Source organism: Fusarium phalaenopsidis (assembly GCF_050370095.1).
Source record: "Fusarium phalaenopsidis strain FUZ10S chromosome Unknown contig_32304, whole genome shotgun sequence".
Classification (NCBI taxonomy): domain Eukaryota; kingdom Fungi; phylum Ascomycota; class Sordariomycetes; order Hypocreales; family Nectriaceae; genus Fusarium; species Fusarium phalaenopsidis.
In genome coordinates, this window is record NW_028145404.1 from 4,953,411 (window position 1) to 4,980,956 (window position 27,546).

The window sequence follows — 27,546 nt, forward strand, 5'->3', positions numbered from 1 at the left end:
ACAACGTAGGCTCTGAAAATGGTATCGATAGGTATGCACAGTCTGCGGAAGGGCATGCAGAACAAGGCTTTGTCGGGCGAGTCTGCCCTCTGGTACCCCGAGCTCCCAGACCCTGCATTACAGCTCTTGCCTGTACAAAGCCAGCGCCTTCCCCGCCTGATGGGTCATATGCCCTATTCGATGTGTCTATTTGGGGGGAAAGACGGCAGGCTTCTTCCATATCTCACAGAAATCGCCGTCTGGATTGTCGATTGTTCTGATCTCGGTATACACGCCGACAACTTTCACATCTGGGCCCTCGAGTTTCACTACAGCAGCCAGGAAGAATGCCTCAAATCATTGATTCTTGGCCAGGTCCCAGAAGCAGACCCAGTAACAGGCACCTACAAGCGTCGTCGCTACCAAGTTTTCATCGACTCTCCCAATGGGGAGAGAATAAATGGCGTCGACACCTTGTTTCAGGACCCTTTCTTTCCATTCGGCTTGACTGTAAGTGTATATTGACCATTGGACGTTGAAGAGGCAATCAGTGACAAAGATAGTTCCATACAAATTATGGAAGAAGCATGCAGATCCCACCGAACTTTGGCTCGGTTATATCAGAGGACGACATTTCCACCAATAGGCTACGACCAACCGATGGAACGATTGTTGGGTTCTTTGGGATACTAGTAAGTTGAGCATTGGGTCGATGCAGCAGAGCACAGCTAATCTCTTGTTTCTTTCAGAACCATGGTGTTGTTTTCCAGCACTTAGGTGTGGCGTGCATTCCGTCGTGAGGGAGCATGGAGCAGAGAGAAAAGGGGAACGAGGAAAGTATTCAAAACCGGACGACCCAAGGTCCTTTGTCGTTGGGTCTTGTTACATGGCGTCATCCTCGTCTTGTCAGACAATGGATGTTACTGAGCAGGACATCAAGGTTCCCGTCGCGGAGATAGAGACAGTAGGCAGTATGATAACGATTGATGATGACATTTCTCGGGGGTCTGTCAGCTGGCAAGGGCTTCACAAACGCACACACGCGCACAATTTCAAGATGCCGGTAATAAATAATTCGAGCAGCTATAGATTGCCCTGTCTCAATTGTTATCCTGGAAGATGACCTGATGCTTGCAGAGTCGCTCGCCTCCGAAATCTGACGACAGGGGCAACTCGGCAAAGATGGTTCAACGACATGGCGTTCAACACGACGAGCGGCTCTGCATCTTTCACAGACTTGCATGACGCCCCAAACTCCTTTGGTGCTAGATTAAACCCACAGTTCCTTTGTGCTTGCAGAGAACAGCCAATCGCTGAGGTGAAATTGTCATCAAGGGACCTGCAGCCGGGGTAGCGTCACCCTGATGGCCTGGGGACAACCACCCTGATGAGTTTTTTGGACTCGACCGTGTTGTACTTGATATTGTTTGTTTAGAGAGATAAGATAGCAGGTAAGAGAGAGGCGAGTTGGAAAGCAGTGACTACGGAAAATGGACGAATGCGTGGGCACCTTGATAGGCACGACTCAGCAGTCAGAGGTGCAGCGAAGAGGCATCTCATATTTAGCCAGAGAACAATTCAATCTTCTCTTCTTCACCTTTTTTCCACCTGCGACAACAATCTCGTTGTGATATTTTCCCGAGCACACGCACAAAATCTCGTCAAAATGGCCAAGAATCGCGTCAAGAAGAGCTCCAAGAGCAAGAGCACAAAGAAGCCTGGCATCCCTCCCAAGGCTTTGCCCGTGACACTTCTCTCCGGCTTTCTGGTATGCCTCTTCTCTTCATTCGATCATCTTCATCTCCTCTGACTCTGTTCTAGGGCTCTGGAAAGACGACTCTTCTCCAGCACATCCTCCGCAGCGAACATGGTCTTCGCATCGCCGTCGTCGTGAACGACATTGGAGCGTAAGCCTCCCCCATTCCACCCATCAACAACATACCTTTGACTGACAATCTGCAGCATCAACGTCGACGCCTCCCTCATCAAGAAGACGCATCACCTCTCCAAGACCCAAGAAAAGGTCATCGCCCTCCAGAACGGATGCATCTGCTGCACCCTCCGCGGCGACTTGCTCGAGGAGCTCGTCCGTCTTGCCCAGCTGCAGGAGTTTGACTACATTATCATCGAGAGCAGTGGTATCAGTGAGCCTGAGCAGGTTGCTGAGACGTTCGACTCTCGGCTTGCAGAGCAGATGGATGCCATGGGGTCTTTGGAGGGTGCTCCTGGTCTGGATGATGACATGCTCAAGGTCCTTCGACAACTGTGAGTTCCCCCGCATCTTGACTGGATTGGTCTGACTCTTTTGTAGCAAGGCTGCTGGTGGTCTGGAGAAGTTCGCTCGCCTCGACACTACCGTCACCGTCATTGATGCCTTCACCATGCTGCATGACTTTGACACCGAGGACCTGCTCTCCTCTCGTCGCGATGACGTGACCCCCGAGGATGAGCGCACTGTCTCCGACCTCATGGTTGATCAGATCGAATTTGCCGATGTCATCATCCTCAACAAGGTCGACATGGTAAACTACACTCGTCCTCTTACCACCCGCCTTCACTAACCCATCTTAGATCGACAGCAAGACCAAGCCTCGCCTACTAGACCTCATCGGCAAGCTCAACCACCGCGCCAAGATCCTCGAATCCAACTACGGCAAAGTCGACGTCAAGCAGATCGTCAACACGGGCATGTTCAACCTCCAAGTCGCCCAGTCTAGCTACGGCTGGCTCCAGGACCTCCACGACATGACAGTCCGCGAGGTTAACGGCCGCAACGTCCTCACCCCCAAGCCCGAGACGGAGGAGTACTCTGTCCGCAGCTGCATCTACACTCGTCGTCGGCCTTTCCACCCCAGACGCCTTTGGGCGCTGGTGTATGACAAGTTTATCTTGCAGCTGGAGCATCCTGAGGAGGAGGGCGACGAGGAAGATGACGAGGAAGATGAAGAAGATCTTGAAATGGTTGACTATCAAGATGCGGAGGATGATGAGGTTGTCGATGCTGACGAAGATGCTGAAGACTCTTCCTCCTCCAAGGGCAAGCGCTCTATCCCCTCTTCTCCTCAGAGCTCCCACTCGACTGTCCAGACAGTCCCCTCAGTCGATGGCCCCTCCAAGAAGCAGAAGCTCGATGAGGATGATGCCATGCTCGACTCGGAGGAACTCTTCACGCCCGAAAATCCCGTCATTCTTGCCAACAAGCGCAAGCATCCCATCTTTGCTAGGCTCTTCCGCTCCAAGGGCGAATTCTTCCTTGCTACCCGACCTCAGCGTGCTGGAGAATGGTCTCAGGCTGGTGCCATGCTCACACTGACTGGTGGTCGCCCTTGGTTCTGCACTCTTCCTCCTGAGGAGTACACCACTGGTGATGAAGAGGTTGATAGCCTTGTTCAGCACGACATCAAGAAAGGTGGCGAGTGGGGAGACCGTCGTCAGGAGTTGGTCTTCATTGGCGAGAACCTGAACCACAAGGGCCTCGAGAAGCTGCTCGACGAGTGCCTCCTGACTGATGAGGAGCACAGCAAGTGGGAGGCCGTGATGCGCAACGACAAGTTGAACGACGAGAAGAAGCGCGAGGCCCTGGAGGACCTGTTTGAGGATGGCTTCCCTGACTGGCCTGAGGATGGTGAGGATGATGAGGATCACGAGGGACATGATCACGCTCGCCCTCATGGGCTTCGGTCGATCAAGAAGCATCTGCAGGAAGTGGACTAAGTGGGATGGACAATCAAGAAAAGTTACGCATGTCATGACTCTGGTTTCCCGGCGTTTAGTCTAGATTAATCACATTCACTCGGCCTTTCGGCCGTGTCTCATTACCATTGCTCTATCCCGTGCAGTAGCCCTTAAAAGTAACAGGCTCCTCAAGCTGCGTCCCTCTAATGCCCTCGCTATGCCTTGTAGAAACCCCCCACAGCGTTCCCAGATTCAGTTCCCCATCATGGCAAACACCGCATCAACAGACTCCCTCCCCAAAAACCCAAGAACCTCCCTATCCTCCCCCATAGAAACACTCCCCAAAGCCCAACCCCTAACCAAACTCCTCGCATACCACACCGCCAGATGCTTGTTGTACTTGTGTATCTTGGCAGTACAAGCCCGGCTCATCTCGCTCTTGAGGACTCCCAGCCAGTCGCCGACTTCCCAACGAATGTCTGTTCGCTCCATGGGGCAGAAGAGATCTTCGACTTGGTCGTTTGGGTTGCGGGGGGGTTCGTCAATGCAGAAGCCTGCTTCTAGTTGGGCTGGTCTGCTGCGGTATGTTGCGACTAGGAAGACGGGGGTGGTGCATGCTGGTGAGTCGGCGCAGGACTTGGAGGTGCTGTGGTTTGCTGGTTTGCCTGAACACGGTTATCTTCTGGTCATATTGGAGTGAAATATACCATCTTACCGCAGATATTGCCAACGCTGACAAACTCGCGAACGACAAAGTCCATAGCCGGCTTCGGAAGCCCATCCTCGAAATTCCCCGTCCACTCCTTAAACACAGCATCAAGAAACCCCTCCATAGTATCCCTCGTTGACATCAACGTCGCATTGGGATCAGTCGCCGCCCCACAAGCGTGCAGTATCTCAAAGCATCGCTTCAACTCCAGCTCGTCGAGGTGATCCGCCGTGCTGATGGTGCGAGGACCCCGGATCAGTGGGTTCCCGAGTTGCAAGGCGGCAAAGAGACGATCGCGGGAGCGTTTGGTGGAGCGCGGGGCCGGGGAGGGACTCCGGCTGCTGACGAGGATTGAGCCGCCGGGTGTGCTGGGGGGTTCTCTTTTGATGGGCCGGCCGGAGGAGGAGGGTTGATCCATCATGATGAGGATGTCAGGTTGAAGTTGAAGAGTAGGTTTGCCTCTTGACTCGGCGTGAAATGATCAAGGATGATTTGACTTCATCTTGCAAGAGGAGTTGAGAGAGAGATGTGGTGAAAGGAGGGCGATTTGGTGTTGTGAATCACTGTCAACCGGCGTGTTGAGAGATCTGTGAAGACACCCAAGCTGTTCAGTCTTCCATGCTGTAGCACTAAGTAGTTTAAATATTGTGGTCAACATTTGAAAGGCCCCATAGTGTCATAATAAGCCACATGTGAGCTCTTGTTTGTTCGAGATATCGTCCAAGACAACAATTCCGGGACATGAAGAAATGGCATACTGGACGCAAGGATGTTACAACCGCCAACACATGGATGAATACTTGCGTCTAGTAGTGAATCTCGCTGAATATCCAAGTATTTCCCAGTGACATTATGCGTTTTAATGCCTCTCAAAAAGTGCCTGCAACTCTTCAGCGAAAAGTGGTACCATGGCAAAGAAATGAACCATTGCTAGCCACGCTGCAGACCCTGGCTGACGACACATCATTCATATCAGCCGTAAAAGCTTGTTCTATCTTTCAAAAAGGCTCTCTGCCGGACGCTTCGGTAATCGGCCCACATTTCCGCCGGCTGTTCCGGGGGAGGATTACCATTCTCTCTCCATTTTTCCTCTCGGGCCGCATTTTTAAGCAAGCTTGTTACATTTGCAAGGGGCTTCCATGCGGCTTCCTGCAGCGTTGCGTGGCGAGATCAAGGGTCTTCAGGCGTAGGGCTGAGCGCGCGTCATGTCCATATTTCTCAACCGATGCACTTCCAGGGCTTCCATGGCCATTAACGGGTGAATACCAACAGAAGTCTTCTTGCAATTATTTAATAAAAACTGTTGATGGCCGTTTAATAACGCAACTGGGGCAGGTTGCTTCTTCTCAACTTGTCTCGGGCGGTCGAGGTGATAAGCAACACAGGGATCAGACGATATCTGGACCTTGGGCTTTGTGATATCTGACATTAGACGTAATAGAAACCCTATCATTATGGTTAATGTCGCGATGTGGTAGCAGGGATGCCGGAATGGAGGTATTCTTCTATAGAGTTCATTGTGTAGGGGTACATGCATCAAACCGTGATGTCTCGCCACTGACCGTGCCATGGATGTTGTGTAACCATGTGTTAAAGGGGGTTTTGTGGATGCCCTCACCGTGGCTGGCTGAACCTGTGCCGTGCTAAGCTTGTTTCTCAACGGCCTGCTTTCCATCCTTTCAGCTCGAGCTCTTTTCATGTCCATAGAGCTGCACCTATTACACGAGTATTCCGAACAGGTTACAAGAAAGAGAGCATAGGCCCCTTTAGAATTTATAAATAAGGGCCAAGGGAAACGTGCGAAAGCCTCGCACAGTAACAGTACCTAACCCTTGCTTACTGCATCCCACCACTGCGAGTACATACTGTGCACTCTGCGCCATCTTATCACTGTATCCCCCTGACGTCAAGGGAAGCATGTCTTGAGACATTGGGGCCAATCACCACGATCGGACGTGGCCCACGAATTAAACTCCGCGGACTCGAGTCCGTAATAAAGTGTCGAATGAGAGCAAAAGGGTCCCCAACTGCTGCCGCCCCGCAGGCTCGAAGCTTCTTGGAGCTTGTGGTCCGCTACTGTACCTGTCAAGCCTTTTATGCCAGCTCGTTAGTCCCGGCCTCATTCCCCTGTCAAGAGGAGGAGGAGAAAGACATGGGATGTGCGGTCTGCTGGAACTCGGCTCTATCCGTTATTACCGATGCCGAACACTTCCCCGCTTGTGGCACACTGTTTTGGCCCATCTCCCAGAATGGAAGCGTACAGTAAACGTGATCCCAACCGCAGTACTGTACTGTAAACAGCTGGTGTTCTTTACACTACATTCACGCCCGCGGGCTGCCCTCCACCCCATGGAGCTCCCTCGCTTCTTCGTCCTTCGAGGCCATTCACCCAATGACGCCAGACCTTTGCTGGGGTTACAACGGTCATTCTACGTAGAACCCCCCAGCAGGTCTTCCGCCTCCCCCTCCAGTTCCGGAGGATCGTCCAGTGTTTTCTTGGCATTGGGTCCCTTGGGCTGAGACAACTTTCTCTCTCCAATGCCAATTGAGCTTTCCCATCCTGCCAATTTCTTGCCACCTGACGTTTATATCTCTTCCAGGGTCATTACCAACACCTGTCTTCTTCCTATCACCTCCCCTGTTGGATCTATTATTTACCTACTTCTCAGAGTATCATTCTTTGTTGATCTTATTCTTTTGATCTAAGCCCGACTGCAACCTTCAAGCAGTGCCGCACAGCTACATAACACCCTGCGTGTCCTTTCGGTACTTGGAAATGGGTATGGCTTCTTCCTTTTCATGCAGCTCTGCTGACCTTGGTTCCTTGACAGAGAATGGTCTTCATTACACTATTGTCCATGGAGCTCCTCCGATGGATCACCTCGGCGGCGACATAACGACGAATACCTTTGACGCCCTCCCAAATATCCCCCAGGAGCAATGGTGGGCAGCGGATGCCGCAGTGTTTCCCCCTTCGTCTGGGGAGCTCAACCCTGCTATTCATTACCACCAAGGCGATCTCCCTTACAACGATTTTGCTCCCAATTACGGGTCCGAATGGCCCGGCTTCTCTTCTGTGCAAGAGTATCCTGCCCCGTCAGCGTCCGACTCCTCATATCTTGAACCATCACCAAGTGTATCGAGCCGCCGAAGCTCTGCCTCTGCGCAGCAAGACGACAAACGACGAAAACAGAGTACTGCCGAGCGTGCGACGGCCAAGTCAGCAAAGCGACCCTCCTCCACCCGAAAGAATAAGCCTCAGGGCACGGCAGTAGAAGGAAAGAAAGATTCGAAGAGCCGCAAGGCTCAGCAGAGTAAACCAACGATCGGCTCATCTCCCGAAGACGCAGATGAATACAGTAAACGGGTCCAAGAGAGGAATCGGGTGGCATCCAACAAGTTCCGCATCAAGAAGAGGGAAGACGCAAAGAAGCTCAAGACGGACGAGGAAGACATGGAGCGCATCAATCGCGACCTATCAAGCTGCGTCGCGGACTTGACGCTGGAGGTTTACCAGCTCAAGATGAGATTATTACAGCATACCGACTGCGATTGCGCCCTCATTCAGAATTACATTGCCAACGAGGCACAGCGTTATATCCAGAATCTAGACGAGAAGCAGCATGAACATGGCTGCTAGCCAGTGTTGTGAGGGGCGTGTGCAAACACATGAGAGAGAGATGGCGACGATACGATGGATATGAACTCAATGATACCAATACTGATTTGACTATTTCTATTCAGAAGAGCTAATTTATCACCATGATATCCTTCGAATCTTTCAGGATAAAACGTGTCAGAGGATGAACCCATTGTGCGGCGTCAGGATAGCTACAGAGATCGATACAATGTCCCCCCAACTGATCTACAACGGGCAGCCTGTTGACCGCCCTGGCGGCGTTATAGTAGTGGGATCCAAGAGCTACGGATGGCCCAGAGTCCGAGGCTCTACTGCATCTCAGAACGACACCGCCAAAGCCTTCATCTCCAACAAACTCGTGATCGAGAGACAGCTCCCCGCCGATCCTAGTCCCCTTTGGTCATCGCCACCATGCTTGTCTTGCGCTAATCCTGCGCGCGTCCTCCTGTCACAGTGGATATTCCCGGTCATCGTGCCCCGTTGCTGCGCATCAATTATCCCCATTGCGTATGGTCGAGCCGTCCTTGCATATGAACCCCTGGCACTTATCTGCAGTCCATCTCCCAAGAGATCAATCAAGAAATTGCCGAGAGAGATGACTGCGTTTGTTGGGGAAGCAACCGTCTTGGCAAGCAGGGCAAGGTAGTATCTTTGCCCCCGTTGTCAGCATTGCAGATCTTGAAAGCCGGGCGTTTGGAATTCACCAATGATGAGAAGCAGTGGCTGCAAGACATCTCCATTTGCTAACGGAACTTTTCCGGGGTAAGGTAACATTTGAGAGGCCTAGATTCTGAATCAGAGTTTTAGGCTTGCAAGCCCTATGCCAGGTGGAAAAGTGGCTTCTGCTAAGCAAAGACGCCATGGACTAGTCACTAGATTCAGGATCTGATAGCAAACTTCTTGGATTATACTGGTTGGAAAGGCGGCCAAGACTTGCAGATGTGGCTTCAAGCTCTGGGTAGCTCCTGGGTAAGGGTCTGCTTCTGCCGGAGAACGCCTCTATCATAGGAATTGACCAATAATTTTCCAGAGATCGCCAATACGACAGGCTCTAGGTCTCTGTATGATACGAGGCTCTTGATTCGTATCTAGGGCTTGGAGCTTCTGCCAAGATACGCACCATGGCGGAAATGGGATAGTTGGAGCGAATCGGATAACTCAAGGGCCACACATATCTTGTTGGGTGCATTTCCTGCTTTGGGAACTATATAGCCTGATTGACTATTAGGGGCTGATGATATCATCTTGATAACTCGCATGAGCATATTGTGCGATATTGAGAGACGTCACCTGGCAATAGGCTTGTTGACATCAGTTCCATGGTATCAATGGGGCCCAATACAGCCAGAACGCAACCAGTCCAAGATGCACTGCATTCTACGTCAAGTTCAAGTTCTACTTCTCCGTACGAGGCTCAGCACTAATTTGGAGCATATTAAGAAGTCCTTATATTTCCATCAAGTGATAGTGCTATCACGGTCTTCTCGAGAGTCTCTTGGGTGAATTTGCGCGCTTCGGAGAGGTTGCATGAATCATCAGAGCTACTATCCAAATTAGGACATGGAAATCACACAGACAGCTAAGCATGGCGATTATCAAAATCAACATGTATCTTAAGCCTTTCAAGTCAGGAATGCCGCCTAGAGGTTCCTGACAGACCACAACGCGATGGAGTAATTTGACGATAGGGATACACAAAGCAACCGATACGTACTATAATATCTTTTTAATGACAGAAAGGCCAGCTGGAAGATGTCTCTGAGGGTCCGAAGCCTGGGCCCGAAACCTGGGAGCCCGGAACGACTTGGCAGGTATGATAGCAAATGGGCAACTATCCGTATGCCTGGCAACTCCATGCCGTCGAAGAATTAAGTGATACAGTGAATTGACCACTATCTGATTCTCGGCGATATTTAACACCCTCAAACTTAATAACTGCGAGTTATTCACAACAACCCGAGCACAACCCGTATCCCTATGAGCAGTCCATGGCCTGTACTTCTTGACTCCTTGCCCATGATGATATTGCTATTATGGATTTTCGTCGGCGAGTTCGCCTGATTCTCTAGGTTCCATGCTACAAGGTCAGAGGTGAAAAGAACACACATGCTCGTGATTAGGAGGACAGGTTTAGAGTCTACGGCTTGAGTAGAAGAGCCTTATCCAACTATCCTTAAATGGCGGGGAGAACGAATGCATTGCTCTCAACCCGGCAAACACGCCTTCATATAAATTGAGATTAACCATGACAAATTTCCTTTGCCTTGGTTGATGTCCAAAACACGGATGCCTTTCCAGATCCCTCAGTCTACTAACTCTCCACACTGCTGGCCAGTCCAAAGCTCCGAAGCCGACAACTTTATGCGCTCTATCGCAATAATAATAAGGCCTATCTCCTAGAAATTGCATAGAGAATAGCAAACCTTGGGCTCTGTCGTCGAAGACGGGCCACCTGATCCGGGGTCCAAGCTCATCAGAGGCTTGATCCGGAGGGGGCGACACGTTGTCGCTGTCCTTGTCTCGAGGCGTAGGCAAGCCAAATTCATCACAGCTACTACTCAAACAAAGTCAGACGAAACCTCGACAATCTCTCAAAGCGTGTGCAGTAAACTTTTCCACCGGCTCATCAGTGCCCATGATGGAGGCGAAACTTACAGGGCACGCTAGCATTCGGTAAATGCCTCCCGATCGCATCTCCCGACCGATCTTCCCGACGGAAAAAAGATGATAATTCCAACTCGGGCTTACCGAGGTGAAGCTATCGCAAGGTTTTACGAGGTCAGATCGATTGATAAGTCTAGTTTGGCAGGGATTTGGAATTCCCCTTTGGGAGTGACATACCGACGGCTTGACTGCTGGGCCTCGGGTTACCTCGTTGGGAGGATCTCGGTAGCGCTGTATCCGAGTCGGCGGCAAGGCTTCGATACAGTCATTGATGTTTACAAATTAACGATGAACATGATTCCGCGGAAGTGGGATTTTTATGAGATTAATTAATTGGAATTGATTTGTAAATAATGCACATAACTTGCTAATTACTCTCCATTCCACAAGTTCGCCATGGAGCGTGATATGCAATTACCGGTGCATCTCATCCAACCTCCTAGCCGACGCCAACTGCCGCCAGCAGTAACCGTCCTTCGGGCTCGTCCACGGCCTACGTCCACAACAAGCGCGGGGTCTCCGCATTCTCCACGAGCCGGCCGACGATCCACAGCTACTCCTTTATAGCTGAGCCTCCTTTTTATAAGGCTTATCGACATCTCGAGGCATATAGACGGTTGTGTTCTGGCAATTGAGTCTGTTGTGCGAGCATTTATCTTGGTGTCTGGCTTTTTTTGTTCTGCCCCTCCAACCTCCTCTTTGTTATCACCAATCAATCCAGCCACGTTTAGCGAGGGGACAAAAAAACATCAACAGCTCAAACAAACAAACGTTTCACCGACACAAAACAAAACATACAATCATGTCGACAGAACACTCCTACGCCGGCGAACCGGCCAACATTCCTGGGGCCAATGTCTTCAACTTTATGTTCAGCAACCCCTTTCAGCAGGAGAGCGAGTTTACGCCGCCCAAGCAGCGCGTGCCAAAGATCCATGAGGATCAGCCCATTTTCATCGACCACGCCAGCGGTAAGTTGAGTTGTATACGAGGACACCATGAGACTAAAGTTACATCGGTTCCTCAACCTTGTTTTTGCTCCATGTGCTAATCTACAAATCTAGATCGGCCTCTCACATTCTCGCGGCTAAGGCGTGATGCCCTCACTTTGGCTGCTAGTCTGCAGAACCTGGGACTCGATCCCAATGCGTTGGAGCTGCTTCCTCCTACGCCATCATGTCCTGGACCAGAGGTTGCGCCTGTTGTCATGATCCATTTGCCCAATTGTCTGCCGTTTGCGACAACGGTAATGGGCACCCTCGCTGCTGGCATGACTGCGACGTTGGCATCGCCTTCATTGACGGGTACTGAGCTTGCTTGGGTTGTCAAGAACTCGCGCCCGCGGGTTGTGTTCACGGCCAAGCCTCTGTTGAGTGCGGTTGAGCACGCATTGGATGCCCAGGAGGATGCCATGTATCGAGACAGCGTACGCGTCTTCACGGTGGACGTCGCCAGGGACCTGTACCCTCTCTCGCCTGACTCTCACCCAGAGGATGGTGACTGGAAGATGCTCATCACCCCGACAACTCCTCCTCTCACAACAGCTCATCCCTTCTCCCCCGAGTCTGCCGTGACACGAACGGCCATCATCCTCTGGTCTTCCGGCACGTCAGGTCGATCCAAGGGTGTGCTTCTCTCCCATCAAGCCATCAACTTCTCGACAGCTTCACTCTGGCACGATGCCGACTTTTACGGGTTCCATCAGCGATGGCTCGGCTACGTGCCCTTCTACCACATCTTTGGCTTGTCCAACATGTTCTTCCTCGCCATTGCGACGGGCTCAACGGTCTTTACGATGCCCGCCTTCAAGCTTGACTCGGTTCTGGCTGCCATTCCTCGTCGACAGATCACCTACCTGCACATGGCCCCTCCAGTAGCCGTCATGCTCGCCAAGTCACCAATCGTGGAGCCGTTTGCTCGACGAGATGCTCGTGGCCGGAATGCTTTCAGTAGCGTCGTGGCAGGCGTAACTGGCGGTGCTCCTCTCGGTCACGAAATCGTGGTCCAGGTCTTTGCCAGGCTAGGCTTCTTGGTCAGGATGGGATACGGCATGTCAGAGGCATGCAGCGTGACAGTACAGAGGGGTCTGAGAGAGAAGGACATGCTAAGCTACAAGAACGACACGGGAAGACCTCACTGGGGTGTTGAACTCATGGTTGCCTCTGGAGAAGAGTCGGAGGAGGATGAGACAGACTCGACGACAAAGGCAGCTCCCTTTGGTACTCCGGGTGAGATTCTCATCCGATCTCCCGCTCTGATGAGCGCCTACCTTCCTACCCAAGGCCTCCACAGTTCCGAGAAGCCAGACATGAGCGTCACGATGGAGCATCTTACTCCCGATGGTTGGCTGCGGACTGGCGACGTCGGCACCCTCGATCCGGACGGCACGCTCTGCATCACCGACCGTATCAAGGAACTCATCAAGGTCCGCGCGTACCAAGTCGCCCCCGCCGAACTCGAAGCCATCCTCTGCAGCAGCGACGCCGTAGCAGACGCAGGCGTGGTGGGCGTCCACGACGCGAACGAAGCCACCGAGTGGCCCCGGGCCTACGTGGTGGCGGCCGACCAGACAAAGTCGGAGGCAGACCTCAAAATCCTAGCCCAAGAACTCAAGTCCATAGTGGAGAGCCACGCCGCCAGGTACAAGTGGCTCGTGGGAGGCATCGTCTTTGTCAAGCAGATCCCCAAGTCTCCCAGCGGAAAGATCCTCCGGAGGGTGATTCGCGACGGGGGCGTGCAAGGGCTCGAGGTGGCGCTGTACCAGCGAAAGAAGAGGGACCACAAGCTGTGAGAGGAGAAAAGAACTTGCTTTAGTTCCATTTGCTTTGCCAAGCTCCAAACAGGAGCTCGTGATTTCTACTCGAGGCGATTGGAAATCAAGGCCCTTGACCACATGATGACTAAAACAAGGGCCCTGATTGGCTCGCCACTCGAACCAGCTGGGATGCTCCAAGGCCGAAATCTCGTGGCACGGACGGGAAATGTCCAGGTCCGAAGTGAGGAGAAGGGGGATTCGGACTCGGTCTTTTCGGGGAAAGACAAAGGAGGTGTAGACTGTGGCCGTTCGTTGGTGGAGAGACGGTGACTGAGATGGCTATAAGATGGCGGTCCGTCTTGGGTAATGATGGAGGAGAAGCTTGTTGTACTATACCTTTTGCTGTCTTTCAATTGATATACGGCTGTGAGCGCATCTACAATACATCTCATCAATTCACAATCACCTGTCTACTTATTCAATACTTCATATACTCAATCATCAACATGACCCATCTCACCAACGAAACATCTCCCCTCCTCCAGGTAGAGCCTGCAATTGAGCGCTCCATCTCATATCAGAGCAACCATACTCCCTACGATGTCCGACCTCTACACCCTCAACAGTGCAAGCACGAAGAGTGCCATCTCGACTACAGCGACATCCTCCGCGACATCATTATTGGCTTCTCCGATGGTCTCACCGTGCCATTTGCCCTGACCGCAGGTCTATCCAGTCTTGGTAGCGCCAAGGTGGTTATCATTGCCGGCTTAGCAGAGCTCTTCTCCGGGATGATAAGCATGGGTCTCGGCGCGTACCTCGCCGCCGTCACGGAGCGGGACGCGTACCACTCGCAAGAAGGCAAGAAGACATTTGCCGTGCGAAACATGCCCGCCGATGAGCGAACAGGTGTCTACGACGTGCTGGAAAAGTACTCCGTGTCCCGCGGTGCAGCGGCGCCGCTCGTCGACGAGCTGTGCAAGAACCCGCAGGAGTGGGTGCGCTTCATGATGGACTTTGAGCTCAAGCTCGAGAAGCCCAACGTGCACAGGGCGTGGATCTCTGCCGTAACCATGGGTCTGAGCTACTTCATCGGCGGGCTGATCCCCATGATTCCCTACTTCGTTATGGAACGTGTGCGCGAGGCGCTGTTTGTGTCGATTGGAATCACGGTCGCTGTGCTGCTGGTGTTTGGCTACGTCAAGAACTATGTCGCCATCCGGAACCATCGCGCGGGTGTCTGGGGTGCTGTGCAAACGCTGGTGATTGGCATGCTGGCAGCTGGAACGAGTTATGCCATTGTGAGGGGGTTGGACAGCAAGGACGCGTAAGGTTTGGAGCACGCTAGAGGTGGACGGGATCAGGCCAGCGATGGTGCGATTAAGGCGGTCGAAGTTGAATGGCGTCGGCGTTGGGTGATGTTTTTCTTTTGGTGTAACACAAAAATGTGCCAGGGATATCGCCTCGGGGATGGGCTTGATTGGCACTGGAAAAAGGATGGAACAGGGACAGAGGAACCGAGTTGGCGACGCGTCGAAAAAGGCGATTGTATTTAATGACTGAAATGACAAAACTCCATTCCTCCAAAGGCGACGATCGTCTTGAAACAATATCCATCTCCTCCTCTTTCGTATCTACCTCCCTCCTCCACCTCGTTAGTAGTATCCTTGCTCACGCGCGACATGAATCAGTACTGACCTGGAAAGAAAAAAAAGGTGAAGCCATCGCCCTCCCCAGAGTGATCGGAATTGAGTCATCCTCGTAAAAAGGACGCTGCGTATCGCACTTCAGTTTTCTCCAAACAAGCCTCGCAACGACTTCCCATGGAGACACGCTTCAAAGAGACGGCTCCGAGATTTCTGATGTCGTTTGCAAGCGTCGATTGACGCCAGGCCGTTACCGGCAGACCGTCCGCATCCCCGGCCAAAGGCAGGGGGCGGAGGTGGTGTTTGAGGCAGTACTCCGAATTTCCCACATGCTTGTAAAGTGTTCCAGTTCCGAAGAAAAGGCTCTGAGAGGCTTCGTGAAAAGTCTCTCTGTTTGTAGCATGGAAACGCAGCGTTGGGGAGGGCGATGGCTTGGAGAGGGAAAGAAGAGGGTTCGCGATGCGTGAAGCGGGAGAATTTTTATGGTGGGTGTGGGTGCCGGGGTTTAGCCGGTGTGGTGTAGGGTAGGGGTTGTGCATCGCGCACCTCAACTTTATGCACCTTTGATCTGTATTATGATGGGAAATTATCGTGTACGAAAAAGAGTGAATGAGTGGACTAGTCGATGAGTTTAATGAAAAGCAAAGCGGATTGTTCAAAGCTCTGTTGTGTATTGTTTTGTGAGCTATTGGCTTCCCCATGACATTCAGCATCACCCACCTGTTCACGATGAGTTACTCGCAAGAAGTCTACAACTGCAGTGTGCTTGGCCTCAATTGAGAACTTTTATTACCACCCAAAACCATCATGTACGATTACTTTTCACATGATACCCATATTTCCCCTTGGAAACTCGCTTGGTACACCCTGTGGCCCTGATCCACTCGGCGCTTCAAAGGGACAGAATATCACACTCCCCGCTGCTTTGTCCTGCTTGCCCATCAGCGGACCCTTGAGGTCCATCTTTGCCATGAGACCGGAAACCTAGCACAGCGTGTTAGAATGAGGCTGTGGTAAAGAATTTTTGACGCGAGACATACCTTGTTCACTGCAGAAGGATCAATTCCTGTTTTTCGCAACTCGTGCGCCATCTGTACCGCCACCGAAGCCGTTACGGGGTTCTCTTGTCCTATCGTTATCATGAGATCCATCAAGGCATTCATCTTCATCTCGCTGTCATGGTTCTGAAAACTCGTATAATCTTCCAAAAAGACGTAGGCTGCCATGTATGCTGCAAATGCCACCATCGGGTTGCGAAACGTGCCAGTAACATCTGCGAGAGAGGCCACGATGCCAAAGATTGCGTCGGCTGCTGGAAGCAGTCGGACTTGGGTTCCAAAGAGTATCTCGAGGGGGATGTTGTGCTTTTTTGCTCGTGCTACACCGGTGCGGTGCAGGCAGATTGTTGCCGTGTGGAGTTGTAGGTTTATCATTGTAGAGTTGCGGTTATAGGCTGTTGATGTGCGGAGGCTGTCTGGTAGTGTGATGAAAGTTGTTGCAAGGCCGTTGTTGAGATCTTCATGTCGTTTCCAGAATGTGCTGTTTTGAATGTCTGTTGGATTGTCATCAGGACGGTCTTGGTAGGTGTGGTCGAGACATTCATGGAAAAGGTGTGTGGCGAGAATGCGGCATGCAAAGTATGAGCATTGGGACTTGTCCCCGTTTATGGCTTCGGCGAGAGTAGTTGATGATTCCTCGACGCCGAGCTGAAATGCCTCTTCTGATGCAGGAAGCTTGGTGTTGATCTGTCACACGTTAGTGAAATCCAAATGGCAAGTCTTGAGTCATCTTACCCGTTGAACATCCATTAAACTGGGCCATCCCGTGGTGCTGCTCGTGTTCCTATCGCCGCAGAAGATAGCCCACAGAGTCCGTCGTCTCTCTTCTTGTTCGCACCAGTCTTTTGGTGGTGGTAGAGTCTGGCTTAATCCACCCTCACCGTCGAGCTGATGTAAACCCATGATTTGAGCTAAACGGACACCTTTTGAGGTACTCATTGAGGAACGGGAGAACCAGAGGTTTTGGACTTCGAAGCGCTCCATGAGAAGACAAGTTTGTGCATGAGCCAGAGTGACAAAATATTCTCCTTCGCCCTGAGACCACATTAGTAACAGCCTGGAACTGGCATTTAATGACTGACCTTGAGTTCATCAGCCTCATAGTAATACCTGGCTCTTCGGTAAAAGGGCTGGGCTAGTTGTTTATGAGCTGGTGACACGGATGCAGCAAGGGCCAAGACCATGTATTGGAGACACATGGGTGGCTGCATGTGAGGCGGTTGATAGAGTGACGCCTGATATCTTGATGGGTGAATGAATCGAGACTCATTTTGGATAATTGTAAAGAAGGTACTCGTTCTGCCAAGTGTTAGACTGACCAATTGGTAGGTGTAAATGAGTACTCACAGCTCTTCAACGACATCTTGAGGAGGTAGCTGTTCAAAGCGACCAGTCTCAATGAGGTCACTCTCAGGCGAGTCAAACGGTCTGAAAGACTGATACCCTTCCTCCTGTGTAGCCTTGAGTCGATTCTCCAACTCGACTAAATCCGCCCGTTAGTCCCCGAGTCCGTGTCGGCATGGCCGAGCCCGAGGCCGGCACGTTCGGATGTATGCTCACCTAATCGCGACTCCAGCTCTTTGACTCTCGGCCTTGTCGCCGTAATCACCGGCCGCTTCCTTGTAGCGGGATATTGACACCGGACCTCCGAGCGAGAACACCGAGTGCATCGCGGGCTTAGGCGGTCGCACTTTAGCTTGCGGTTGCGGCATTCGTAGCAGGAAAAGGGCATGAGGCCTTCGTCTTCCTCGGGGTTGTGGGAGGATGATGACGCCATGACTGGTGAGATTGGATGAAGTTTCGAGCGTGTAGATCTGGGTTCTGAGTACCTTATGCCATGTATGCGATGCTGTGAGGTGAGAGATTAAGTGCAAATAATTGACTTCATGGCGATGAGGAGATTCAAGGATCAAGATGAGCTGGAGCCTGGAGCTGACTTGATTCGCCACAGGCTGAAATACAGTGGGTCAGCAACCATCCAGCTTCTGACAGCGGACGAGACAGAGCAAGAAATTGAGCATTTTGAATCATTTTTTTTAATAGAATGTGGTTGAATAAAAACGAATTAAGTCTTATGGTTTTCTTGAAATACTGCTTTATGCCAGGGTTTGAATGTTTGAGAAACCTAGAGCTCAAGGCAATGCATCTATACTCCACTAGGCCATCAGTCAAAGCAAAGGATTAAAATCAGACAAATTCTATTGTGGTATGTTCAAATATATACTTGATCCTAGATCATGAAACGAATGAAGGAAAATAACCAACGCTTCTCAGTGCGAGATGCCAATCCTTAAATACCCCCAAACCGGAGCCAATCTATCCCAGTCGCCATATCCGGTCAAATGCCAAGATCAAGGAAAGTGAATTTTAGCCATCCATCCTCCTCTTAAACACTCAGTAGAAAGCCAGCTGCTTAGAAGCCGCCGTTGGGGTTGGGGTTGGGGATCACAGCACCGCCCTGCTGGACAGGAGGAATGACAGAGATCTCAGTCTGAGCAGCAAGCTCCTTGTGGCGGCGGAGGCTGAAGTCCTGGTTGTCAAAGTTCTGGTTGATGACGCCAACCATGCCGTTCTGGCAGTGGTTGCCGTTCTGCTGAGGGCAGTAGTACCAGATGGGAGTCTTGTCCTCGACCACGATCTGGAAGACATCGGGAGCCTGGCCCTCTTGAGTGGGGAAGTTGAAGCCGGCGAAGAAACCGTCGCCCTCGGCGAGGGGCTGGCAGGGCTCGCCGAAGCTGGACTGGGCGACGGAGTGGTTCTTGGGGAGGAAGTGCCACTCGACAATGTCACCGATTTCGGCGACAACGTTGTCGGGGTCGAAGCGGAGACCACCAAGGCCGGCATTGACGGAGTGGGTGACTCCGGTGAGGGTGACGACCTTGTCGGGATGGTCGCGGGTGGTCTTGCTAGGGGCGGGAGCCGCAGAGACAGTGGCGGCGAGGAGGAGAGCGGCGGAAAAGGTCTTGAGAGAGAACATTTTGATGGATGAAGTTGAGATTGTTGTGTGAATTGAAAGTTGGAGTTGAGACTGGAAAGATGAGAGTGAGTTGAGGATTGTAGTGGTTGTTGTAGTTGTTGTGATTGTGATGATGAGAATATTGTCTGTTGAGCGGGCATCTCATCCCATTATATAGAACTTTGACAAGACTGAATCTCGAATATCATCTCCAGCTCTCACCCGCCTCATCATCAGCCTCCGGAGCTCAACTCTACCGGAATCGCCTCTAAGCTCAGCCCTCCCCGGTAATAGCAGCTTTGCTGTAGCTCAGCCGCCACGAGACTCCAAGATGGTGTCCGGAACTGCTACCCTCCGAACCAAGCTTGTCCTCCCTAGTGAGCTCCCTGATTGGACAAAGCACCCGCGAACTGGGCTTAGATGCTGACTTTGCACCGTCAAAACTGTCAGCGTGGCTCACACTAGCCCCCAAGTGCTGCGCCTCCCGTGCTCAAGTCTCTAAATCTGGGGGAGCATGGCCACGCGAATTTGAAATTACTGCTGGATTACCAAGATTGGAAGGAAGTGCCCTATTTTTAGGGGGGCATATGCTATGAAACTTTTGTCTTAATGGTTCACCACGTGTTACCGCGTCCTTGGGACCACGGAGACGTTTTGTTTTGCTATATCAGCTGGCCTATAGGCGACTTTTTACTGGAATCCTTGCCTCTTGGTCTTAGCTACGGTTGTATTACCAAGACGCTGGGCCTCTTTTAGCTGTCGCCCCCGCAAGCTAAGATGCTACGGGCAAAGAATAAGCCATGACATTACAGCGGTCGGCCGCCTGGTTCTACCGCATGGACATTGCATCAGGAAGGTCATAGAAACATCAGCGGGCTTTCTACCGTGATGCTTCTCAGCGTCATTGGGCATTTCCGTGGAAAAAATAGGAATTAACCATCTGACTCAGCCTTGTGTCGGTGTCAACCAGACCTTGCCGGTTACTGATCAGAGAATGCTACTCTGTCTTACAGATTCTGCAGTCTTGGTGCTGCACCGGCAAAGTCGGAATGTTTGTCTCACTGTGCCACTGCTGCCGCCCCCAAGCTGAGGGGTATCACATGGTTGCTGTGCATCTCTTGGATGGGCTAGATCGACGAGGAGGCTCCCGACGTTGACCTTTCTTGGACTTTGGAGGCGTCTCATTGTCCAAAGTTCTTTGTAAGCTTAGGGCAAAGTAGTTTTAGAGGCAAAAGGGCGGTGGCTAGTTTGACGGTCAGCATGCAGTGGATATTACAGCACTTGAGCAGTAGCTCATTGCCCCATTCATTGCTTGGAATAACTATTTCTATGTTGCTGAGATCTTTGGTAACTCAACGAACCTCATCTCCACATAGGATTGCACAGCCCATGCCCGGAACCCTTCCCTGCTGTCATGCATGCAAGATAAGTAGCTTTCTGCGGGATCCTTCGGCTTTTGTCGTTGCCGAATCCTTCGACATGGATACCGGCACAAGTGAATGAGAGCTTGGTTATGTAGGCCGGAGTTTTGGAGCTGAAAATAGCGATGAAAGATTTTCACCTCTTAGAGTGTAGCTCCAGTGTAAAGCTCATCATTCAGCTTTCTGGTCGGTGACATCTTGAGCTCGCTTGGATCTTCCTCTTTTCTTTTCTTTCTTTTTCTTTTTTTTTTTAATGAGGGATCCTTAATCCAAAAATTTTTGTCTTTCAATCCAGATTCGAGATAAGAAGGAAGCCATCGGCGGTCATTGGGGTTGCTTTTCGATACACATCGACACTTTTGGATCGTGTACGTGTACCAAATACCTACATTGGTAATCGCGTTGCACCTATTTTCACGACAGAAACTAGACTCCTTTTTCTGTAACTTCTTTTCAATTTCTGCCATCAACGATTTCATAGCAGGCGATTTCTTCGTGATACCTCAAAGGGCAGGAAACAGGTCCAGTTGCGTGCATAACAGAGTTCCTTCTAGAAAAATGAGGATATTAACCCATTGGCTTTGCCAAACATCTTGTTCATATAACTATTACTAGAGAAAGGCTCCTTATATGGTAGCTGGCAAGCACTATTACAAGGGAGTCAAGAGCTGGCTTCAAGACTTCCGAGGGGCTGATATAACCTGGTCTGCATATGCCAAAAGTCATACATTGAAAATCTGAGGTGTTATTTAAGGTACCTAGTTACGGCATTGGGTTTCTCGAAGAGTCCATATTTCACGTGCACGTGTCCAAGATTATCGTAGCCTACCCCCTTGAAAGTCAGGTGACCCCGCTCTGTGTGGCATTGGCTTGCATACATGTTGAGTTGAAGCCTGGTTCAGCTTGCTGCCTAAACACACCAGCTGCAATACGTGATCAATCTCATGAACCACAAAGCTACGGGAAACAAGCCAAACAAGCGTGAAAATGGCCCCCGACGACGCGATTTCTACGCTTACTTCACCACCCGGAAGCCCTTTCTTATGCACCTCTTGTATCGACGCCTTAAGTCGGGTCGGAGATGGCGGCCATGCGATCATCCAAGGCCACTTGACCCGCTCTGGTTTTCTCGAGGCTGTAGCAAACAAATGCTTTATCTGCTGGCGACTATTTCAGGCGCTCGACAGCACCTGTCAAGAATTTTTACAAACGGTCGCTCGATATGAGCACCTGGAGGACCCGCAAAGAGATGATGGCAACCCGTTGACCAGCCTGTACATTAACGAGTGTTTTGCCTATCATTCCGAAATTTACGTGTTTTCTGAATTTCATACAAACCGTTGGACGTGGAATCTCGACCCAGTGACACTTCCAGATTTGGCTCGTGACATCGAAGTCATGGATAAGGGCAAGAATTTCAGCTTCGAACATATTCTCGTCAAGATGAATGATGACACTGAAGCTTCGTGTGGGTATTCCAAGCTCCATGTCTAGCTAGTTGCGAAAACAACTCACACTCTGGATAAAAGTTTCTCAGTGGATCAAATCCTGTGCCGGATTTGTTGGTGCCCCGGCATGGGAGGAAACAATCGATCTTATTAGGCAGTGGCTGGTTTCCTACCCGGGTCCTCGATCTCGCCCCCCCAGGGTCCATCGAGTCTGATGGAACAACTGTCAAGATCATCTCAAGAGGACAGGTTGTGCCTGGCAACCGCTATGTCACCTTGAGCCACCGCTGGAACCGACACATCCCCAAGCTGACCTCCTGGAACCCCGAGGACCCGCCACGTGAGATACCCGTCGAGGCTTTGACCAAGACATTCCGTGACTTCATAACCGTATCTCGGCTCCTGGGCTTTCGATATGCTTGGATTGACTCGCCTTGTATCATTCAGAAAAGTGATCATGGTGGTTCGAATTGGTCACAGGAGTGCCTGACGATGGATCTAGTATACAGAAACTCATTTTGCAACCTCTCAGCAGCCTGGCCCACCAATTCAGGTGGCTTTTTTCTCGACCGAAATGTGCGACAGTTTGATCTTCCTATAGTCAGTATTAAGTTTATCAACACCACCGCAGACAACGAAGACAACGAAGACAACGAAGACAACTAAGACAACGAAGACAGCGAGGAAGAAGAGTTTGAATATCTCTTAGTCGACAATGGCACCTGGCAATGCGAGGTAACCAACTCACCAATCAATTCTCGAGGTTGGGTTCTTCAGGAACGCTTCCTATCACCACGCGTACTTCATTTCTGCCGAAATGAAGTCATTTTCGAATGCTGCCAGGCGTCAAAATCTGAGCGGTTTCGACAATCCATACCGGCAATTGACGAGGTTGCTTTTGAGCCCTTCAAGAACTTTGACGAGAACTTTGTTGGCACATACGATACTGCGGCTTGTCACCGGATGTGGAACAGAGTCCCGGGGATCTACAACAGATGTAAACTCACCTATCCCGACGATAAGCTTGTTGCCGTCTCGGGTATTGCTCGCTACCTCAAGACTTTCCTGGTAGATGATGTCTACGTCATGGGAGTTTGGGCTTCGGATATCAACGCTCAGATGCTCTGGGTGTGTGGTGAGAACACGATTAGAGCCCATACCGTCGACTGCCAAAACCTAGGTGAACTCGAACCCCTTTCCGAGCCAGCCGTCCAAACAGTCTCGACACCTCTTCGCCAGTGCAAAGGACCGAACTTTTCCTGGGTATCAACATACAAGCCCGTTTCCTTCCCCATTCCATTCCCCGAGCCTACCAGTACATGGAACCCGGTCTGCGAATGTACAAGATTGGTTAAGTATCGAGAGGGACAGGTCCCATTTGATGATGAACCCATCACCGAGGACATACTCGATTATCCTGGTCAACCAATGGTAGAGCTCAAGGTGGCCGGCCTCCTTCGTCGAGTGAGGCTGATAGATACTGGAGAGACGTACTTGAGTGCCGTCTTCCTCAATGAGAATGACGGTAGACCTGGGCGTGACAAACCCTGGTGGAGTCGTACCTACATCACGGTATTTCTGGATTTTGCTGTTGATCCTTCAGAAATCCCTAACATTGAGTCACGAGCCTGCTTCTGTATACTCTGGGCCGATGCTGGTCACATGTCGAGGTTTGGAGATCTCTTGATCTCTATTGTTCTCGAGTTAGTCGATCCGGAAATGGGTCGCTTTCGCAGAATTGGGATAATGCATCACTCCTGGCCGATTCCAGGACCCGTGGTGAACTTTCCTGGCTGGAATTACGACCCGGAGACGCAGCTGCACACCATCTATATCATTTGATTTGTTCAACCTCGTGAGATGGAGGTACTGGGTTGACATGTGGAAAGTTGGTTTTGGTCCTGTAATGAAGACACGCCTTCGCGTACAGGAACTGGCCTGAGAAACTCTTGAGGGTGCTCAGGAGAGCCTCTCGTGTGCATCTATGGCTTACCTGGAGTTCTGGGGTCATGGATGTTGAATGACAAGCAAGAGGTTGGAGACTGATAAATTGTGATAAAGAACGTATTTTGTCTAAAAAAGTGCCGGTTTCCATCCTCCAGCTACCCCTCGAGCGATACAGAATGCAATGCTTGCGACCATGTAAAACCCGCCTGCAAAGATGATCAAGTTTCGGTAACCATCTTCGCTGCCATCGAGCAGAGCGCCAGCAATGGGAATGCCGACCAAGGCCCCGAAACTTGCGATAAAGTATGCCATCCCGTTTGACTTTCCATAGTTCTCGATCTTGCATACTCGAGACACACAAACTGGTGATAAGCTAATGGCTGCCCCTGACCAGAAGCCAAAGAGTACTGAGAAGGCCATGACCCGCGCATGATCCCCGTCTGCTATCAACCATAGGCCCAGGATAAAGGCCCCACAGGAGAGAGCTGTGACGATCATTGTGTTGAAAGCACCGAAGCGATCGGCGATGTAACCGGGAAGAACTCGCCCGGGTATAGCACCGGCGTTTAACAGGACATTGAGAAGATATGCCTCGCGTGAGCTGAACCCGTATGAGAGTGCATATGAGCATAGATATGTATAAGGGATAAAGACGGCAAATTCGACAAGGAAGATGGCCGCTACCGTGACTGAGAAGTTGACGTCTCTGAAAAGACCAAAGTCAATGTAAGCTTTGGCCTCTTTGTTGTGAGGTATGCGCTTCCTTAGGAATATGTTGGCGATAATGAGGAGACCAAGTGACAAGAATGCAACTACTCGGATGGCCCAAGGGAAGCCGATGCGTGGTGTCAGATAGAGAATGATGATTGAGAAGATGATGCCTCCGATACCGCCAGCACTGCAAGCCAGGCCAGTGGCGAAAGCGCGGCGCTTGCAAAACCAATGCCCGATGGCTGAGAGGCTGGGGTTGAACAGTAAGGATGCGGATATTCCTCCAAGGACGCCAAAGGAGAGGAGGAAATGGTAGAACTCTGGATTTTGATGTTAGCAAAGTTATAAGGAGGAGGGAGGGTATGGAGTACCGGTGGATAGGCTCATGAAGATTAAAGACGCAACAACCCCAATCGATCCGGGGAGAAGTAGTAGTTTGATATCGTATGCATCAAAGACAGGGCCTGCGTCAGTAGTCAGTCCATGTTCCAGGTAGTAAGGCGTCTTGAGAGATTATTTACCAACTTGCGCGCCACAAGCCGTTATGAAGAAGGCGTAGCAGCTAAATATCCACCCTGATTTACTCTCAGAGATGCCCTCCAGTTCATTCTCGGAGATCCAGGCCTGGAGGACAGCCAGGGTGTTGAGCAGGCCCATGGGAGGGACCATGGCGCACCACGCCCCGACAACAACCATCCAGGCTTTGAATCCACCGTCGGGATAATCAATCTCGTCAGTCTGAGCATCAATATCTGTTTGTGAAAGCTGTAGTGGATCGTCAGTCATGATATTGACAATGAACTTGCCCTCTTGAAGTGAAATTGACTGGATTCCCGTTGGACGCACAGTTGGAGTGTCGCCTTCAGCCATGCCGGGCACACTTGAAGAGATATTCTTAAGAATTTGAGCAGAATCAGAAGAAGAAAGCTTGGGCTGTTCAAGTCTCTAGTGCAAAGAAACATCGAGGTTGAGAAAAGACTTTGAGGAAGAGAAAAGCCCCTCTTTGATGTGAATGGCCGAGAGGGCGCGGGGCGATCGGCGCAGACATGACTCAACCTATCAGATGGCCTTGGCACCATTATCAGTTTATCGTAGAGGATCTGTAATCTTTCAGCGCTTGAAAAGGAAGGTCCTTTGGCCTAGCTACAAAAAAGTGAGGCTCGAGAATTTCCAACATCAAAGGCACAATGAACGATTAGGTAGTTAGTGAAGAAACACAGCACGAAGTGTGCAAAAAGATGCATGGAAGTAAGGCAACATAGCTTTATTTCTGCTTTGATCAAACAATCCTGAAAGATGTGAGAAGCGCGAAAGAAAGAGGCGTGAAAGACAGAGAAGCAGGAGACAAAAGAGACACACTGGCAGAAGGAGCAAAAAGAGAATCTCGTTGCGTCATCCGGAATTCGAATCCGAGCCTCAACTTCTCTCTAATGGAAGAGTTGAATCCTAACCCCTAGACCAATGACGCTTGCTGATGTCTCGGCTGCCCAATATTGGGGCTTATACGGATCAGCATTGTCTAGGTCCATTCTGGGCTAGTCTGTGAATGCCTTCGCTTGAATCCTTACCTCGCCAAGACCCTTGCATTGGTATGGGGATCTTATCTGAGCTCAATGGAGTTTTGGTCGAGATGTTGCAAGTTTTTACCTTCATCTATGCTTGCTTGTTCATGTCATACTTGTAGTACCATCCCTCACCCTTCATGTCCTTCCTGATTTTGTAGTTATCTTCAGCAATCCTCAGAATATCCAGATCGACTTCCACAATCTCAACCTTTTCCTCGCCAATTTCAATCTTGCCAAGAGTACCCAGAATAGGCATGTTCACGGAGCTCAGTCCACCTGCGTTGCAGAAGGCAACTGCCGCAGTGTTCTCAAAAGCTCGTGCGGTGAGGGCACTCTCGATAAAGATTCTTTCCGCATCTGGGTTTAGTTCCTGTCCTTCCTCTCCGGCGTCCGTCAGGAACCAGTATGAAGGAATGATGATGAGGTCTGCACCGTCGTTGACCAAAGCTCGGAAAGCCTCTGGGAAAGCCAGGTCCCAGCAGATGACCATGCCAGCCCGCACAGGTCGACCATCAGCATGCTTCAGAGGTGTATCGAAAGCTGTATGAGGTGTGTGAGCTGATGAAGTAAGGTGAGGGCGCTCAGGATGCCACAGGTTCTTCTTCTGATAAGAGCCGCAGATGTCTCCAGTTCCGGCGGCCAGGAAGTAGGCCATGTTGCGTAGCTCCTCATCTTTTCCGTTTTCTGCTAGATGCACTTCGCAGATGGTACCCGGGACAATGTTGATGTTCAACTCCCGCGCAAGATCCTGATACTTGGCCAGGCAGCCTGCTGACTTCTTGCTGGCCGAGACAAAGTCGGCGTGCTCAGGGGCCCATGATGTGAGATGGAACTCTGGAAGAATCGCGATATCGCATCCTTTAGCAGCTGCTGAGCGCAAATGTCCTTCAGCCTTGGCAAAGTTGTCGTCGACAACAATGGGCTTATCAGATTGTCAGTGAGTCAACTCAGAGTGCAAAGTTTTGCCTAGCGCGAAGCTTGTTTCTGATTGGAAGACGAACCTTGGGGTCAAACTGAATCAGCGCGATCTTGTAAATAGGAGCCATGACGGTCGGTAGAATGTTGCTTGATGGAAGCTGAATAATGTGGCGAGGTTTGGATGAGATGCGGAGAAGAATTCGGAATTCGGCATGACGCTTGACCTAGCGTTGCTCCACCTGAAGAGAAGCTGAGATGCTCACGTGTTTGTGCTTAGCTCTTCCGTGGGTTCCGTGAGATGAGGTTCTATCAACACCAAACTTATGCCAAATCATGAAGCTTATCGAGTCCATTTTCTCAGAGTCAAATCCATCAACTGTAATGGTCAACAAGTGTAAAAATCAAGGCTTCTTCGTCATTCGCTAACGCTATATGCAGACCCTGTATCAATCCA

General features: G+C 50.9%; 9 protein-coding genes across 9 annotated transcripts; 4 read left to right on the top strand and 5 right to left on the bottom strand.

Moving 5' to 3' along the window:
• Positions 1–1,645: 1,645 nt before the first annotated feature.
• On the top strand, positions 1,646–3,693 carry LRP88_10791 (CobW/HypB/UreG, nucleotide-binding domain-containing protein; the record flags this gene model as incomplete). The annotated part of the gene is made up of 5 exons (XM_083247240.1): positions 1,646–1,747; positions 1,801–1,886; positions 1,942–2,148; positions 2,291–2,501; positions 2,551–3,693. The coding sequence occupies 5 exons, from the start codon at positions 1,646–1,648 to the stop codon at positions 3,691–3,693; spliced, it is 1,749 nt and encodes a 582-aa protein (XP_083098353.1).
• Positions 3,694–3,906: 213 nt separating this feature from the next.
• On the bottom strand, positions 3,907–4,781 carry LRP88_10792 (uncharacterized protein; the record flags this gene model as incomplete). The annotated part of the gene is made up of 2 exons (XM_083247241.1): positions 3,907–4,319; positions 4,370–4,781. 2 exons carry the CDS (start codon positions 4,779–4,781, stop codon positions 3,907–3,909), a joined length of 825 nt encoding a protein of 274 aa, XP_083098354.1.
• Positions 4,782–7,235: 2,454 nt separating this feature from the next.
• On the top strand, positions 7,236–8,003 carry LRP88_10793 (bZIP transcription factor; the record flags this gene model as incomplete). The annotated part of the gene is made up of 1 exon (XM_083247242.1): positions 7,236–8,003. One exon carries the CDS (start codon positions 7,236–7,238, stop codon positions 8,001–8,003), a length of 768 nt encoding a protein of 255 aa, XP_083098355.1.
• A 3,466-nt stretch (positions 8,004–11,469) lies between these two features.
• Positions 11,470–13,458, top strand: LRP88_10794 (uncharacterized protein; the record flags this gene model as incomplete). The annotated part of the gene is made up of 2 exons (XM_083247243.1): positions 11,470–11,638; positions 11,732–13,458. 2 exons carry the CDS (start codon positions 11,470–11,472, stop codon positions 13,456–13,458), a joined length of 1,896 nt encoding a protein of 631 aa, XP_083098356.1.
• A 470-nt stretch (positions 13,459–13,928) lies between these two features.
• Positions 13,929–15,285, top strand: LRP88_10795 (VIT family-domain-containing protein; the record flags this gene model as incomplete). Its single annotated transcript, XM_083247244.1, has 2 exons — positions 13,929–14,691; positions 15,176–15,285. The coding sequence occupies 2 exons, from the start codon at positions 13,929–13,931 to the stop codon at positions 15,283–15,285; spliced, it is 873 nt and encodes a 290-aa protein (XP_083098357.1).
• Positions 15,286–15,890: 605 nt separating this feature from the next.
• On the bottom strand, positions 15,891–17,903 carry LRP88_10796 (uncharacterized protein; the record flags this gene model as incomplete). Its single annotated transcript, XM_083247245.1, has 6 exons — positions 15,891–16,052; positions 16,109–16,813; positions 16,862–17,161; positions 17,209–17,425; positions 17,474–17,609; positions 17,687–17,903. 6 exons carry the CDS (start codon positions 17,901–17,903, stop codon positions 15,891–15,893), a joined length of 1,737 nt encoding a protein of 578 aa, XP_083098358.1.
• Positions 17,904–18,539: 636 nt separating this feature from the next.
• On the bottom strand, positions 18,540–19,103 carry LRP88_10797 (Cupredoxin; the record flags this gene model as incomplete). Its single annotated transcript, XM_083247246.1, has 1 exon — positions 18,540–19,103. The coding sequence occupies one exon, from the start codon at positions 19,101–19,103 to the stop codon at positions 18,540–18,542; it is 564 nt and encodes a 187-aa protein (XP_083098359.1).
• Positions 19,104–24,024: 4,921 nt separating this feature from the next.
• Positions 24,025–25,479, bottom strand: LRP88_10798 (uncharacterized protein; the record flags this gene model as incomplete). The annotated part of the gene is made up of 3 exons (XM_083247247.1): positions 24,025–24,929; positions 25,194–25,374; positions 25,456–25,479. The coding sequence occupies 3 exons, from the start codon at positions 25,477–25,479 to the stop codon at positions 24,025–24,027; spliced, it is 1,110 nt and encodes a 369-aa protein (XP_083098360.1).
• Positions 25,480–26,262: 783 nt separating this feature from the next.
• Positions 26,263–27,220, bottom strand: LRP88_10799 (carbon-nitrogen hydrolase; the record flags this gene model as incomplete). Its single annotated transcript, XM_083247248.1, has 2 exons — positions 26,263–27,096; positions 27,176–27,220. The coding sequence occupies 2 exons, from the start codon at positions 27,218–27,220 to the stop codon at positions 26,263–26,265; spliced, it is 879 nt and encodes a 292-aa protein (XP_083098361.1).
• Positions 27,221–27,546: the final 326 nt, after the last annotated feature.